At 46.2% G+C, this 14,607-nt stretch overlaps 1 protein-coding gene across 3 annotated transcripts in view; it reads left to right on the top strand.

Moving 5' to 3' along the window:
- LOC144685840 (protein phosphatase 3 catalytic subunit alpha-like) overlaps nt 1–14,607 on the top strand; it is a 492,753-nt gene that overhangs the window by 376,339 nt on the left and 101,807 nt on the right. For all 3 annotated transcript variants that reach the window (XM_078550784.1, XM_078550785.1, XM_078550786.1), the window contains one exon: nt 9,843–9,982. In XM_078550784.1, coding sequence (XP_078406910.1) covers nt 9,843–9,982 — 140 coding nt within the window. The remainder of the gene's footprint in view (nt 1–9,842; nt 9,983–14,607) is intronic.

Raw genomic sequence — 14,607 nt, 5'->3', positions numbered from 1 at the left:
AAGGGCTTGAGGGTGGGTCAGGCCAGCATGGTGGGGGGCAAGGCAGCACAGACTGAAGGAAGTACACAAGCACATGTTGGGTGAGTGGGGTGGGGGAACGGTGAGGGAAGCGGCCACACAGTTGGAAAAGCTTGTCAAAAGTGAGCATTCTTCGGCAGCTGAGACCGTTCAGCTGCAGCTCCATTGACATGCTTGGATTTGGGCTTCTTTTCTTTCCACTCAAGCAATGCCAAAGTACAAAAGTGCCACCAAATGCTCCAGAACTTTTCACCCCTTGGGCACAGACTGCAAATTAATGTCCGTTTAGGGGCCAGCAGAACAATTGGCCGACTGGGCAGGTTGTAGAATCCCCTTGCGAAAGGTGGCCATGGTGCAGTCACTGGTGGAGGTGCTCACAGCCCCTTGCAATGTCTTTATTCAGGTTTGGACCAGTATCCCCCATGGTTCAAGCTAACAGCGCAGCTTTACAGTGCGGGTTAGGAGAATGCCTGCGCCTGAACTGTGAACACAGCATGCAGTCCAATGGGCAAAGCTGCCGCCAATCAATCAAGTGGAGTGGGTCGAAGTGGGTGGGGTTTTGAGCAGCCAATGAGCACACCGCATACTGACGATCCAAGTGGTGGCCAGCATTCTCACACATGCATGAAGGGGCCTTCAGACTTAACCAAGTGAGGTTCTTAGGACACAAATACTAATCCACATGTCTCCCTCTTTGATCCTGCAGGAGAAACTCAGGATCCTGGAGCCTGATGATTTAGCAGTATGTCTCATGGCTTAAAGAGAACAGAGAAGAAAAAGAATGCAGCGAAGGCATCTGGCTTGGCAAAAAAGGAGCACCTCCCTCATAATGAAGGGGCAGCAGGGCCTGCAGCTGAAAATCCGCAGAGAGCCGTCACTCGTTGGCACCTCGCTAGACCCAGGATCTATAGACAGCGCCTGTCATTCCTTCAGATGACCAAGAACCAGTGTCGCTGAAGACTGCGCATGTCTAGGGAACTGGTCGGTCACATATGCCACCTGCTGCAGGATTTGGCGCTATGGGGACATGGAGGGAAGCCACTGCCAGTGGGTGTAAAAGTGACTGGGCCGCTCAATTTTTATGCCAATGGCTCTTTCCAGGGCACCACAGGTGGCCTGTGCAGGATCTATCAAGCCTCCATGCACAAGTGTATCCAGGAGGTCACACACACCATCTTTGTGAAGGCACAGAACTTTTTGCATTTCGTCCGGGATCAGGAAGCAAGAGTGCTGGGATTTCTGGTTGTCCACAGGCGTAGGGTGCCATTGACTGCACTCACATGGCTCTTAGATCTCCATAGCAACAGGCAGTCAACTACATCAACCAGAAGGGCTTCCACTCGCTGAATGTTCAGCTGGTGTGCGACCACCACAAACGCATCCTACAGATCTGTGCACGATTCCCCGGATGCGTTCACAGCTCCTACATCCTTAGCAGGTCTCAGATTCCTGACATCTTCCAGGGTCCACAGTGGCTACAGCGTTGGCTGTACAGGGACAAGAGCTACCCACAGAGGACGTGGCTGATGGCACCCTTGTGGTGGCATCAGGCTGCAGCAGAGGCTCATGCAGTGACCAGGACTTTGGTGGAGCAAACAATAGACAATTTGAAAGTAAGGTTTTGGTGCCTCAACAGTTCCAGTGGACCACTGCAATACAGTTCACTGAGGGTGTCGCGCATCATCGTCGCTTGCTGCGTGCTACACAGCCTGGCGCTACAACAGAAGGAGGACCTGGCTGAGGAGGAGATAGAAGAGCTGCATGTCTCCACCAATGAGGAGCACATTGAAAGGAAAGACGGTGATGAGGTCCTCAGAGGCGAGGATGCCAGCGATGAGGCCATCACACTGGCCAGACGAAGCAGGTGCACTCAGGGGGCCTTCGTAACTGCAAGATTCATGGAGGATGATGACGAGATGCAGTGAGGACAGTCCTGACACCCTCACCTTGCATCTGTGAACATTTGACTCCTGTGTGGCTGATGGCAGCGTACATACCCTCAGTACTTAGGCTTATGTCAAGGAGATGCAGTGGAGGCTCTAATAGTTGCTAGATTCCAGGAGGATGATGACGACATGCGGTGAGGACACTCCATAGATCCTCACATTGTATCTGTGAATGTCTGACTCCTGGCTGCGGGCAATTCACTTGTGCTCTGTGATTGGAGTCATATCATGGAGACACAGTCGTGCACCTGATCCATTGTCAGCCTTCAGCACCTGACCTGTTCAGGAGTACAGCACCTCTGGTCACCGATGCTGAAGAGATGGGGGGCCAGCCCCACCTCAAAGGTGCTGAGAGCACATGGAGTTAATGACGGAACTATGTGACACTTCCCCATGTCTTTCTGGCAGCAATGACAAGCACTGTCGAGGTGCAGGCATCACTAATGTGTCCAGTGAGTGTGAAGCCAGATCAGCACTTTGGTCTAAAGGTTACACACTGCACAGGGAAGAGGCCCTGGACTGGTACACCTGCCTTTATCTTGTGCAGGAACCATTGGTTCACATCTGAGTGACACGGACACAGTTTATCATAACAAGAGGCCATAGTCAAGGAGGTATTATTGGGAGTTTATTTGCAATAGTGAACATTATGTATAAGTGATGTGTAACTACATCTTCTTAACCTTCCTCACCCTGCCACTATGTCTTGGTGCTCCCCTGGCATCCACAGCGGAGGTGGACTGCTATGCCCTGACTGTGATGAGTTGGCGGGCATCCTCTAGCAGGCCGAGACTTAGAGGCTCCCAGCCTGCTTTGGATATCCAGCTGTGGGCCAGTTGCACCCTCCTTGCCCTGTTGAGTCCAACTGCAGGGTCAACAGGAAGAGGGGATTTGGACTGGCAGGACTCTCTGGGAGTTACCTGGGTAGATGGCCCTGGGATATCAAACTGCTGGTCCTCCTCCTTATGGGTGCCTGATGTCCTCGGCTCACTCTTTGAAGAGAAGGGCAAGCTGGAGTGAGATCGAGCTGCCCTGCACCCCTCTCGTGTTGACACTGTTGGAGGCCAACTATGGCATCTGCGATGGAGTTCAGCTCGCCCAGCAGTGCAGGACCGATGTCCTGGACCAAGGCCTCTGTGGCAGCAGCCATCATATCAGTGACCTTGGTGCATTGGCATGCCGGCACTATCACCTCAGACTGAAGGCAGACGGACTCCTCCACTGTGCCTTGCAATCTGAGGAGTGCAGTGGACATCCCTTCCTGAAATTCCTGAGCTTGCCTTTGCAGCTCCAGCAACTGAGGTATGACCAAGTCCAGAGGCTCATCATCTGACTCAGCCTCAGCAGATATCTGGGTTCCAGCAGTCCTCTGAGTGCCGGAAACCTGGCAATCTCCTGCCGCCACCCGCTGTGGATCAGGCAGTGTGATGTGCTCACAAGATTGTGACCCCAAGGCAACCTAGAACTAGGTCCCACCAAGGTGTGTGTCTCTGCGCTAGTGAAGGGTGTTGGTGAATGCTGTGACAGGTCTTCAGTTAGAGTGTCATCAGTTGGTTCTTTTGAGGCATCTTCGGGGCTTGAGTCGAGGACCTGGCTCGTGGACCCCCTCAGCTGCTTCCCAGATGTGCCTATGAAAGCATAGCAGCTGACTGTGAAACAGGGGAACTCACTCATAGCATGGTTGTCTGATGGAAGTTGCTGGATCCTCAGTTGGTTGAGCACTGCCGAACTCACTGTCAGCACAGGAATGGTGGAGATCGTCACCGGCCAGTTGGATGACTCTATTTCCAAAAATCTATGAGGGCCTTGAATTCGAACATTCCTCCAATAGCCTGCAACCTCTCCCTTTTGTTGTGTGCCAGCTTGTCCTTATGAATACAAATGGAGAGAGTATAACCAGGACGCCTGCCAGGCCAGATGAGAAGGATGCCTGGTATGTGTGGGTGGTGAGTGGTGTCATGGATGGAATGAGGACACGAACCACAGGTCAGAAGAAGGCGTATGTGAGAGAGTGAATGGTGATGTCCCTTGAACTGGCAGTGAGTGAGGGCCCTGTGGATGTGTAATGAGTTTGTGAGTGTGCGAGTTGAGAGTGATGAGAAGAGTGACTTACCCTGGTGGAATGGAGGTGATCATTCATCCTCTTTTGACACTGGATGGCTGTCCTCTTTTGCAGGACGTTGGCACTGACCACCGCTGCCATCACCTGCCATGTTGGATTGGTGACCTTGCTTGCTGGTCTTCGCCCAGAGCCGGGGTAGGGGACTTCACGGCAGGTCTCCATTGTGTCCAGTAGGCGACCAAGGGAGGCGTCACTAAACCTGGGGTCAGCATGTTTCCTCCCTTTGGCAGCCATGACTTTCCAGCAGCTTCCGATCCCTTAGAGAGTGCAGGGGCATTCTTTAGCTATGACACCTGGATTACTGAAGGCCTGAGGTGACGGTGGTGCGGACGAATCAGAGGATTCCCTGCCAGCATTCCGACGTGTTTTCCGTGAATGCATTATTAATGAGGCGGGGCACGCTGGGAATGGGACGATACGGCACAAAGACCCGCCATTACGGCTAGCAGGTAAAATGACTTTTTTCAAGCCCGCTGCCGCACTTAGTGGAAATCTAAGACAATTCCACCCTCAGTCTCTGGTTTATCATTTCTTGTCTCCCCCATGCAGGCCTGTAGTTTCTTGGATGGTTTTGATGCTTTAAATTAGAAGGGAGGGTCTTGTAAAGTAAAGGTTCATAGCAGGCTGAGAGATTTCTTGCAGTCAGATAGCAAGGAGGGTGGTTCTCAGGTGAACTTTGAACTGGGCTAGGTTGTGGGGGGGGGGGTGGGGGGGAGTGGGGGGGAGAGTCCTTCTCTCTTTTAAGGTCTTGCTGTTAATTACTTTGGCTGATTGATGACTTGCAGCTAGTTCATGGCCTGGCTTCCTGACTAACTGACGAAATAATGACTAACTGCAAACAGCTCTTAGCTGATTTTTAAAAGCAGACAAAAATATGGCTGCCCCAATGTGGCTTTTCCCATGTTCAAGTCCTTTTTCCAGATAAGTGATGGTGTTTATGTTGATCCTGTGTTGTGGATTAACACCTCTGAGGGTTTGAGACAGTCATCAGGATACAATGGGACAGTGATAGGGGCCATTCACTTCCATCTGCCGCCCTGAATTTCGATATTTCCTTTTGTCCAGTATGAGACATGTAGAGGGGCAGTCTGGTAATTCCACTGTAGTTTGTGTTGGCCCATCCTTAAACAAAGAGATGTGTGAATTCCCCAGATGGCTGTGGATGTCCATATTTAATTAGGTATTCAAATGTGACTCGCTACTGTTTGTAGCTCAAATGCCAAAGGTCACATGATTTTTAGCAGCCATTTTAATAGCTTGTTTGTATCCAGGTTTTAAAAGTATTTGACTGAAAGTTCATATTATACTGGGCAGGATGTTATTAATGCTGCAATATCTATGCTTTAGTTCTTGAGTGGTGGTGATCTTGACTCTCCCAAATACATCTTGTGGTGATAGTTCCATGTGATGTCAACCTTTACTTTATCAATCACAATCTGAGAAACAGTTAGCGTTTCAAGTCTGTGACCTGTCATCAAAAAGTTCTGATGAAAGGTCACAGACCTGAAATGTTAATTCTGGTTCTTCCTCCACCGACGCTATCAGATCTGCTTTCAGTGTTAGCAGCAATTTCAGTTTTTATACCTGTATCTTCCAAATGGTTTAATCAAAAGACATGAGGGGTTATTTTGGCCAAAGGATGAAAACAGGCACAGTGCTAATAAGGTATGCCTGCTTGAAAGTTCAGATTTAGCACACACTTCTGGTCCTAATTGCTGATTACTATCATTTGGTTTCAGATTTCCCCATGGTGTAGATTGTCATCGGCAGCAAGCAGATTTCCTTGTGTCCGCCTCATGTGGACTAGTCCATTTTAAAGAACCAAATGGGATTTCGCTCCCTTCATTGAGCAGCTGATGTGTGACAGACTGTGCATCATGCAGGCAAATGCCCATTAACTTGGCAACAATCATATTTCCTTCATTTTGCAGCAGTCCTCCTTGCCACTTGTATTTGAATTACTATGGCAAGTGAAAGGCTGGCTATTGGACGACAGTGTATACAGACAGTGGATGCTCTCTCTGCACTAGTTAAAATGTATTGTTCATAGTTGTGGAAGCAAAAAAATAATTTTAGAGATGTTGTATTTGATGGGAAATTGAGGGGACAATTTTCGGCATAAGTAGTACAGTACTGTAATCTAGTTGAAATTTGAATTATTTATTTATGAGCACGTTGGCATATAATTTGTTGATGCACTGGTCCTCAACAGACCCAATCAAGCAATCTTTCTCTTAGTTATAATTATCCTTATTTACCATACATAGTTGTTTCTGGCCTCTTTTTTTTTCGGTTTCTGGACTTTGGACATTTAGCTGCATTATACCTCTGACCCCAGATCAGCCAAACTTTCTTTCTGAAATCCTATTTCCCGTAATATTCACAGTCTATTGCAGGGGCTTTACTCTTCTATTGAACACTGAGTTCCATCTTGCTTAGAACAACACCTATATCAGTTTTGTCTTCAAATTGAAGACCACTAAATGTTTTAAGTGCCTTTTTCTATCCAGGTAATTAGTGTTAATTGTTAATGGGATGTGATGCAATCTTTTAATTTTTCTGCTTTTAAACCTTTTCTGGCTTGAATGTTTATCATCACTAGATATGTCAGAATGGTAAATTTTAAATAATAGGCTTGCAAAACTGAACAGTGCTGAGTTTCGTAGCTTTTTTTTGTTTTATAATGACCTTTGACTGCTAAAAATCACATAGGGTGGGGTATGGTCAGTTAAAATTAAAGTTATCAGGTAAATGCAGAAACCCACATTATGTTATAAAAACCTAACCTTCCTAGCTTTAATGGTACATTTTTACTTCTGTACTTCCTTTTGAAACACTGGCCGGAATTTTCCAGAGCCACGGAGGGGCCAGCCAGCCAGCCATTGGAATCCCCATTCCTGATCCCGCTAGCGTAATGGGCTGGAAAATTCCAGCCACCCTTTTAAATTCAGTCAGTTATATCCATTGTGACTCATTGGCCCAGAACTTCCAATCTCCGGGGGATTTCAGTGGAGGTCGTATCCCAGAGGACTCCTGAAGATGTAGTGGGGACTGGCCTCCCTGGAAATCCCCACGCAAGGACTGCACGGGAATTGCCCAGGAAGCTTAAACTTATGAAGGGCAATTACCCAGCACCGGAAACTATCGGATACTCAATTTAAATCGGAGACTTCGGATGGCACCAACTATCTTGGCAGAATAGTTACCCAGGAAACATTAGAAGAATTAAAACCACTTTTAACGTGTGGGTAACTATAGCACTGAATCCCCCCACCCCCGCAACTACCCCCACCCCTTCGACAATGCTCTTGCGCTCCTGACTACCCTTGAGCCCCACAACTACCTTCCCTAGTCCCCCTACTACCCTCACACTCCCCCCGACGCCCCCAACCCGCCCCTATTTACTTTCACACACCCCCCTGACTACACTTCCATCCCCTGACTATCCTGACAGCCCCCCGACGACATCCCCATGCCCACATTTATCCTCCCAACCCACCCTCACAACCCCAACTAACCTCCCACCCCCTCAGCCCATCCTACCCCACCGGCCCACCCTATCCTCCCGGCCCATCTTACAAAGCCCCAGCCCATCCTACCCCCAACCCGTGGCACTCTCCTCCCCTCCCCAATCCATCTTCTCCCCCCCCACCACCCCCGGCCCAACTTACCCTCCGACCCATTTTAACACCCCTCCCCCTCTGGCCTATCGTACTCCCCCCACCCCCCCGACCCATATTACCCACCCCGACCCATCCTACCCACCCCAGCTCATCCTACACCCTGACCTGTCCTACCCCCACCCCCCCAAAATGTCCTACCCCTTCGCCGGCCTTTTCTACCCTCCCTGATGCATCCTACTCCCCCTCCCCCCATTTATCCATCCCACCCCACCCACCCTACCCATCCTGCCCCGACCCGACCTGTCTTACTCCTCCAATCCACCCCGACCCATCTTACCACCCCCCCACCCCGCAACCCTTCTACCCCACCTGACCTGTCCTGCCTTCCGGACCCACCTTACCATCGCAACCCATCCTACACTGCCCCCACCTCCTAATCCTACCCGCTTACCTTATACACTTACCTTTGACCTGGCTTCTTAAAGTGCGTTTAAGCACAGGGACCTTTAAACTTACCTGATTTACAGCTGCTAGTGCCGTAAAAAGGAGTAAGGCTGCACTTCCCCTGACGCTGCTGGCCTGCACTAGAAGACCTTGGGAACCAGGTACACTACACATTTCTCACCAGGTTCAAGTCGGAAGAGCGGGCGAGAAATGTGCAGCTCCTGACCTGAGTAAGTAAAAAGGAGCGGAGTGGCAATCTGGCCCAATGTGGCATTTTTTATTGTGATTATTCTCCCATTGAATTTACAGAATGAGTCTCAGTTATTATAGCTGCACTGATGAGGAAAGAGACCAGTCTTCTGTGCATACGTCCTAGAAAAAGACTACAGAGCTTTATGCCCTGTAGTACATATAAAAACCCTTTCACTGCATTTGATGCAGGTGTTAATCATATTAACATTTCTAAGAAAAAGGAGCCCAGGCCACCAGCATTTAACAATTGAAAAAAAGTTACACCAATGTTGATACAGGTTAGATGCACCATGTCTAACCCTGCTTGAAATTGTTACTGCTTTATGCTGAGAAGCTTCTTTCATTCTTTATGACATGGAGCATAAAATATCCCTTAGATCAAATTCTCGTTTCAGAATTTGAAGTTTGACTGGGGTGGAGGAGCATTGGAAACTCTCACAAGAAAGGTGTTTTTAATTTTTTTACTTGCCTTATTGTGGAATTGGAAGGAGCAGGTGTTCTTCCCGCAAGCTTCCTATTAAATCCACAGACCACAGCCAGCCACCGCTCCCACCACCCCTCCCCCCAGCCTGACAATGCTAGCTAATGTTGATGCTTCCTGAGACAAACAAGCTGCTTCTAAGGCAATGATGGCTGCTGCAGCTTGCTGATAATAGGCAGATAATGTGTATACAGCATGCACTGCGTCGAGGTCACATCCTAATTTAGATGTGATCCATGTTTGAGGCCAATATGCTTTGATTAGTCAACAATAATATGGATGGTGACAGATGGATCTGAACAGGTGGGAGCAAATACAACCACACTGTATAAATTGTGCATCAAGTGTATTTTCTCTTCCACATACAACATTTGCTAATAGTCCAAATGAGGAACTATATGTTGCCAGAGATGTTTAATCATGGTGCTATCTGCTGTAGTTCTTGGCTGCAAAACAGTAAAATATTCCTACGAAGCTCTGTGTAGAGAACCAGAAACATGTCCCTTCATTGACTTGGGAACAGGATTGTTAAACTAGCAAGTGTTGCTCAACCGTTCAGGTAATTAACAAGGTTGTTTGATATGCTGGGACTGAAATTCCTTTCCTAAACCCCTCCACCTAACTCTCCTTCTTTAAGATCTTCCTTAATACTCAGTTCTCTGACCAGGCTTTGATAACTTCTCCTAATGTCTCCCCCATTGGCTTTCTGCCCATTTTTCCCTTTGTCCTCCTATAAAGCAGCACATTAAAGCTGTTCTATCAATGCAAGTTGTTCATTTTTCACAAAATGTTGACATAGAAAACATATTCTGCATGAATTTAGTATATATGATTGGGAATAAGACTAAGCTGATTTTTTTTACAGTTGGTCATTCTAATGTGTTAACATTGAAAATGAGATTTTTTTCTTTCAATAGGCTCAGTACGATGACAATGCAATGTGTTTCTTTTCACAGTTAGACAGATATAAAGAACCACCAGCATTTGGTCCTATGTGTGATCTCTTATGGTCAGATCCTTTGGAAGACTTTGGAAATGAAAAGACACAGGAATATTTCAGTCATAACACAGTGAGAGGATGCTCTTATTTTTATAGGTAAGTCCTTAAGATTACATTTACTAATTTACTACATGAACATGGCAGAACTGATTAGGAAGGACAATCGTACTCGAGCAATTATTAGGAGTGAGGTTAAAGGCCATTATCGCTTAAGGTACAATTCTTGTAAGGATCCAGATGATGAAGGGTCCAGAGGCCATTTTGAGTCTGTTTGACTTTTATCTTCTTTAAAACTATTTCATGTTAGCTCAGAGGCAGCTTGTTGCTGTATCCCAGAAGTAATGGAACATCTTCTCTTCCACAAAATCCAGCTTGGTGAATTATTAGTTGCAGCTGAATTGAGATAAGTGAATACACTTCACTAGAGGGAGGAAAAGTTGGACATTTTTGTTTGGTGCCGTGGACAGAGAGCTGAAAGTAGATCGCTTGCCTATCCTTTTGACTTAGAAAGAAATGTGGCATGAGGAATCCAATGAAATAGTGCTGAATACCTGAGGAGAACATGGTGATGATAACTGTGGAAAGGAAATTCTTGTGCTTCTTCAGGTTAGAAATAATTAATCAAGTATATTTACTTAATTTTGAAGTTAGAATTTGGATAGTTTTTCTTTTTTCATAATTATGTTAAAACAAAGTTCTTCATAAAAGAATTCATATAAACTATTTGATGTACTTTGACTTTGGCAAACAGCCTTGATGATTGACAGTGGAAATTGGAAGTTTAGATGGCCATCACCCACATTTTTCTGACCATTGCAACTAAAATTAACTCAGAGGTAAATGTCTCCAGTAGTTGAAGTCTTACCTAGCACAAAGGAAAATGGGGTTCTGAAGTAGAGTCATATTGGACTCGAAACGTCAACTCTGTTTCCCTTTCCACAGATGCTGCCACACCTGCTGAGTTTTCCAGCATCCGCACTATTATGCTTTTATTACAAAGAAAGATGGTTGTGGTTGTTGAAGGCCAATCAGCTCAACAAGAGGACACCAACTATTTGCAGCTGTCTTATCAATGGCCTTCTCTCCATCATAAGGTCAGAATGGGAATGTTCACTGATGATTGCATAGCGTTCAGTTCCATTCACAACTCCTCATTTAATGAAGCAGTTTTCCAGGCTTGGGCTGATAACTGGAAAGTAACATTCACACCACACAAGTGCCAACAATTACCTGTTCAAACACAAGAGAGACAAAATACCTTCACTTGACATTCACTGTCATTGCTATCATCAAACCCCCAAGCTTCAACATCCTGGGAGTTACCATTTACCAGAAATGGTCTAGCAGTATAAGTATTGTATTTACAAAAGCAAGTCAAAGGCCAGGTATTCTGTGGCAAGTGACTCTCCAAAGCCTTCCCACCATTTACAAGGCACAAGTAAGGAGTGGGATAGAATACTTTCCATTTGCTTGGATGAGTGCAGCTCTAACAGCACTCTAGAAGCTCGACAGCATGTAGAATAAAGGCCAATTGATTGACGCCCCGTTGGCCACCTTAAACATTCACTCTCTCCACACTGGTGCACCACGATTGCAGTACCATCTACAAGATCCACTGCAGCAACTTACCAAGGCTTCTTTGACAACCCCTCCCAAACCCACAACTTCTACTGCCTACTTGGCAAGAACAGCAGGCGCATGTCTTGTTTCTTGTTTCTATTTTTAATGATGCACACAGGCCATCGATATTGTGGCTGAGCTAACTTTATTGATAACATGAACACATATCTGCAGTGTATGAACTCTATTAAGACATGCTCCAGCATGTGCTATCTGACCTTCAACCCCAGGCCAGATGACCCCATATATAGCAGAGGGTACCGTATAGTATCTAATACTGGAGTTCAAAACCACAATCAGCTATTATCATGACATTTCCCTTTTTTAAAAAAAAACTTTTATACAACTCAAGTACACAAAGTCTGTTATCTATTCTTTCTCACTCTTTTGATCAGTCTGTTTTGTCTTTTACTCATCTCCGTATCTCTCTGGTCTTTTCACAATTCTTCCACTGGATGTTCTGCATGGTGACAGAGGTGATTTTGAACGACAAGGAGCCTTCTCCAGCTCTGTGTCACCATCACCCCTTGGATAGTTTTCAGGACTCTCGGGCTTTGTCTGGTTATCTGTTGCTTCACTGGTGCATTCTGGTTTTTGATCTTCAGCTACTCTTTCTGGTTTAGAGCAGGATTGCGTTTCATCTGTTTTCCATAGAATTTCCAGTTTCTCCTGTACTGTTGTCCATTTGGAGTCTTCACTATGTAAGACCTTGGTTCTCCTGTGATTCCTGTGACAACAGCAGGATTCCAGATCCCTTCATGCAGAATCCTCACTGTCTCTCCCATGTTCAGGTCAGGCAGAGGTCGGGCACCTCGATCAAAGTACTGTTTCTGCTTCTGGGCCTCTTCTGTCCGCCTTTGCCTTCTTCAACAGGTGTTTTAGGGTCTGCACGCTACATTCCACCATTCCATTGGATTGTGGATATTTGGGACTTGACGTATTGTGGCAAAACACCCAGTCCTGTGCAAATTTGTGAAACTCAGTGCCTGAGAATTGTCAATCGTTATCTGAGATGAGCACTTCAGGTATGCCACTGTAAGCAAAAATTGATTTTAAATGATTTATTACAGTAATGCTATTACTATCATTTCTCAGCAGCACAGACTCAAAAATCTTTGAGTAATAATCTACTGCTAGTAGGTAGTCACTGTTGTCAAATGTGAACAACTCCACTCCAATTTCCTGCCAGGGCCTCTCTGGAACACTGTGTGGTTGAAGTGGTTCTTCTTGTTGCAATTTTCTGTACTTTTGGCACATTGCACACGTAATCATCATTTCCCAGATTTGTGCTCCCATTCCATGCCAATACATTACATCTCAAGCTCTTCTCCTGCATGTTTCTATGCCGAGGTGACTTTAATATATGCACTGCAGCATTTCTTTCTTCAGTGTTGCAAGAATTATGATCTTTTCTCCCTTGAAAAGTACTCCTTCTGCTACATGAAGTTCCTCATGAAAGTTCCAATACTCTTGTACAGCAGAAGAGGATTGGCTCCGATGTGTGGGCCATCCAGTTTGCACAATCTGTTGCAGTTTTCTCAGGGTGGCATCATTCTAGGTCGCTTCCCTGACCTCATCCAGTTTGGTTACAGCCACAGGTAAGTTCTTTGTCAGCATGTGAACCTGTGCTTCCATTTCTTTATCCTCTTACTCCGTGATGGGTAGGTATGCACGTGACAGAGTGTCTGCGATGTATTTAACTCTGACCTGGTACTTCTGCAGATGCATTATTAATCTTTGGATTCTCGGTGGTGCACAGTTCAGGGGCTTTTTAAGTATAGTTTCCAAAGGCTTACAATCAGACTGTAGCTCCACGTCTTTGCCAAGGACAAACTGATGGCCAAAGAGACCCAGAAGCAGAAACAGTACTTTGATCAAGGTGCCCGACCTCTGCCTGACCTGAACATGGGAGAGACAGTGAGGATTCAGCATGAAGGGATCTGGAATCCTGCTGTTGTCACAGGAATCACAGGAGAACCAAGGTCATTCTAGGCCAAACACAAGCTAGCATTTTTTTCTTTATTTGGACATGCCCCTGCTGTGTTTCAGTCTTTGCCTTTGAAGTGTATGCCACTGGTGCCTCATTTTGCAAGAGGACAGCTCCCAGGCCAGTCTTTAAAGCATCCACTGAGATCTTGACCAGCTGATTGACATTGTAATACTTTAACTGGTGCCTGGGTCAGTGTTCTCTTCAGACTGGTCAAAGCTTCCTGGTGACTTTGTTCCCAGTGCCATTCCACATCATTTTGTCGATGTTCTCTGAGAGGTGCGGTCAGGTCTGACATGTTCAGATTGAATTTCCCAAGATTGGTCACCATTCCCAAAACCTCTCCAAGCCTTTTTTACATTCCAGGGGTGGCATGTTCATGACTGCTTCAATTTTACTCAGATCTAGCTTCAGTCCCTCATTTGTTGTCACATGTCCCAAGTACTTGATTTCATGAAGACCTATGTTGCATTTTTCCTTCTTCAACTTGAGGTTCCTTTCTCTAGCCCTGGCCAGCACCTGTTTCAGTCTGTGGTCGTGTTCTTCCCGTGAGGTTCCCCAGACCAGCACGTCGTCAATATAGGTTTCTACGCCCTCTAACACTTCAAATAGCTGCTTCACTGTTCTGTGGAACATCTCCGGAGCTGAATTAATAATAAAAGTTAAGCATACAAACCTGTTTCATCCGTATGGTGTGTTGAAAGTACAGAGATAGGAGCTGCGTTTATCCAGCTTGACCTGCCAGAAGCCTGAACTCGCATCCAAGACTGAATACTATTTAGCATTGGCTAGCTTACATGTGATTTCTTCTACCGTGGGCAACTGATAATGCTCTCTTTGTACTGACTAGTTTCGGTCTCTGGGATCCAGACAAACTCGCAGATTCCCATCTGATTTTTCTACAATTACAATTGGATTAACCCACTTTGTCAGTTCTTCAATTTTCTTGATGATGTGAATTTTCTCCATTTTGTCCAACTCTGCTTTCAGTTGGTCTCTCAGCGTTACTGGTATTTTCCTGGGCAGGTGTATTTTGGGTGTCACAGTTTCGTCAATCTTAATGGTGTATTCTCCTTTTAGACAGCCAATGCCCTGGAACACATCTTTATACTCA

The sequence above is a fragment of the Cetorhinus maximus genome, chromosome 10, assembly GCF_964194155.1.
Source record: "Cetorhinus maximus chromosome 10, sCetMax3.hap1.1, whole genome shotgun sequence".
In the NCBI taxonomy this organism is placed as follows: domain Eukaryota; kingdom Metazoa; phylum Chordata; class Chondrichthyes; order Lamniformes; family Cetorhinidae; genus Cetorhinus; species Cetorhinus maximus.
The sequence above is the reverse complement of the archived record's forward strand: the minus strand, read 5'-3'. Positions and strand labels throughout refer to the sequence as shown.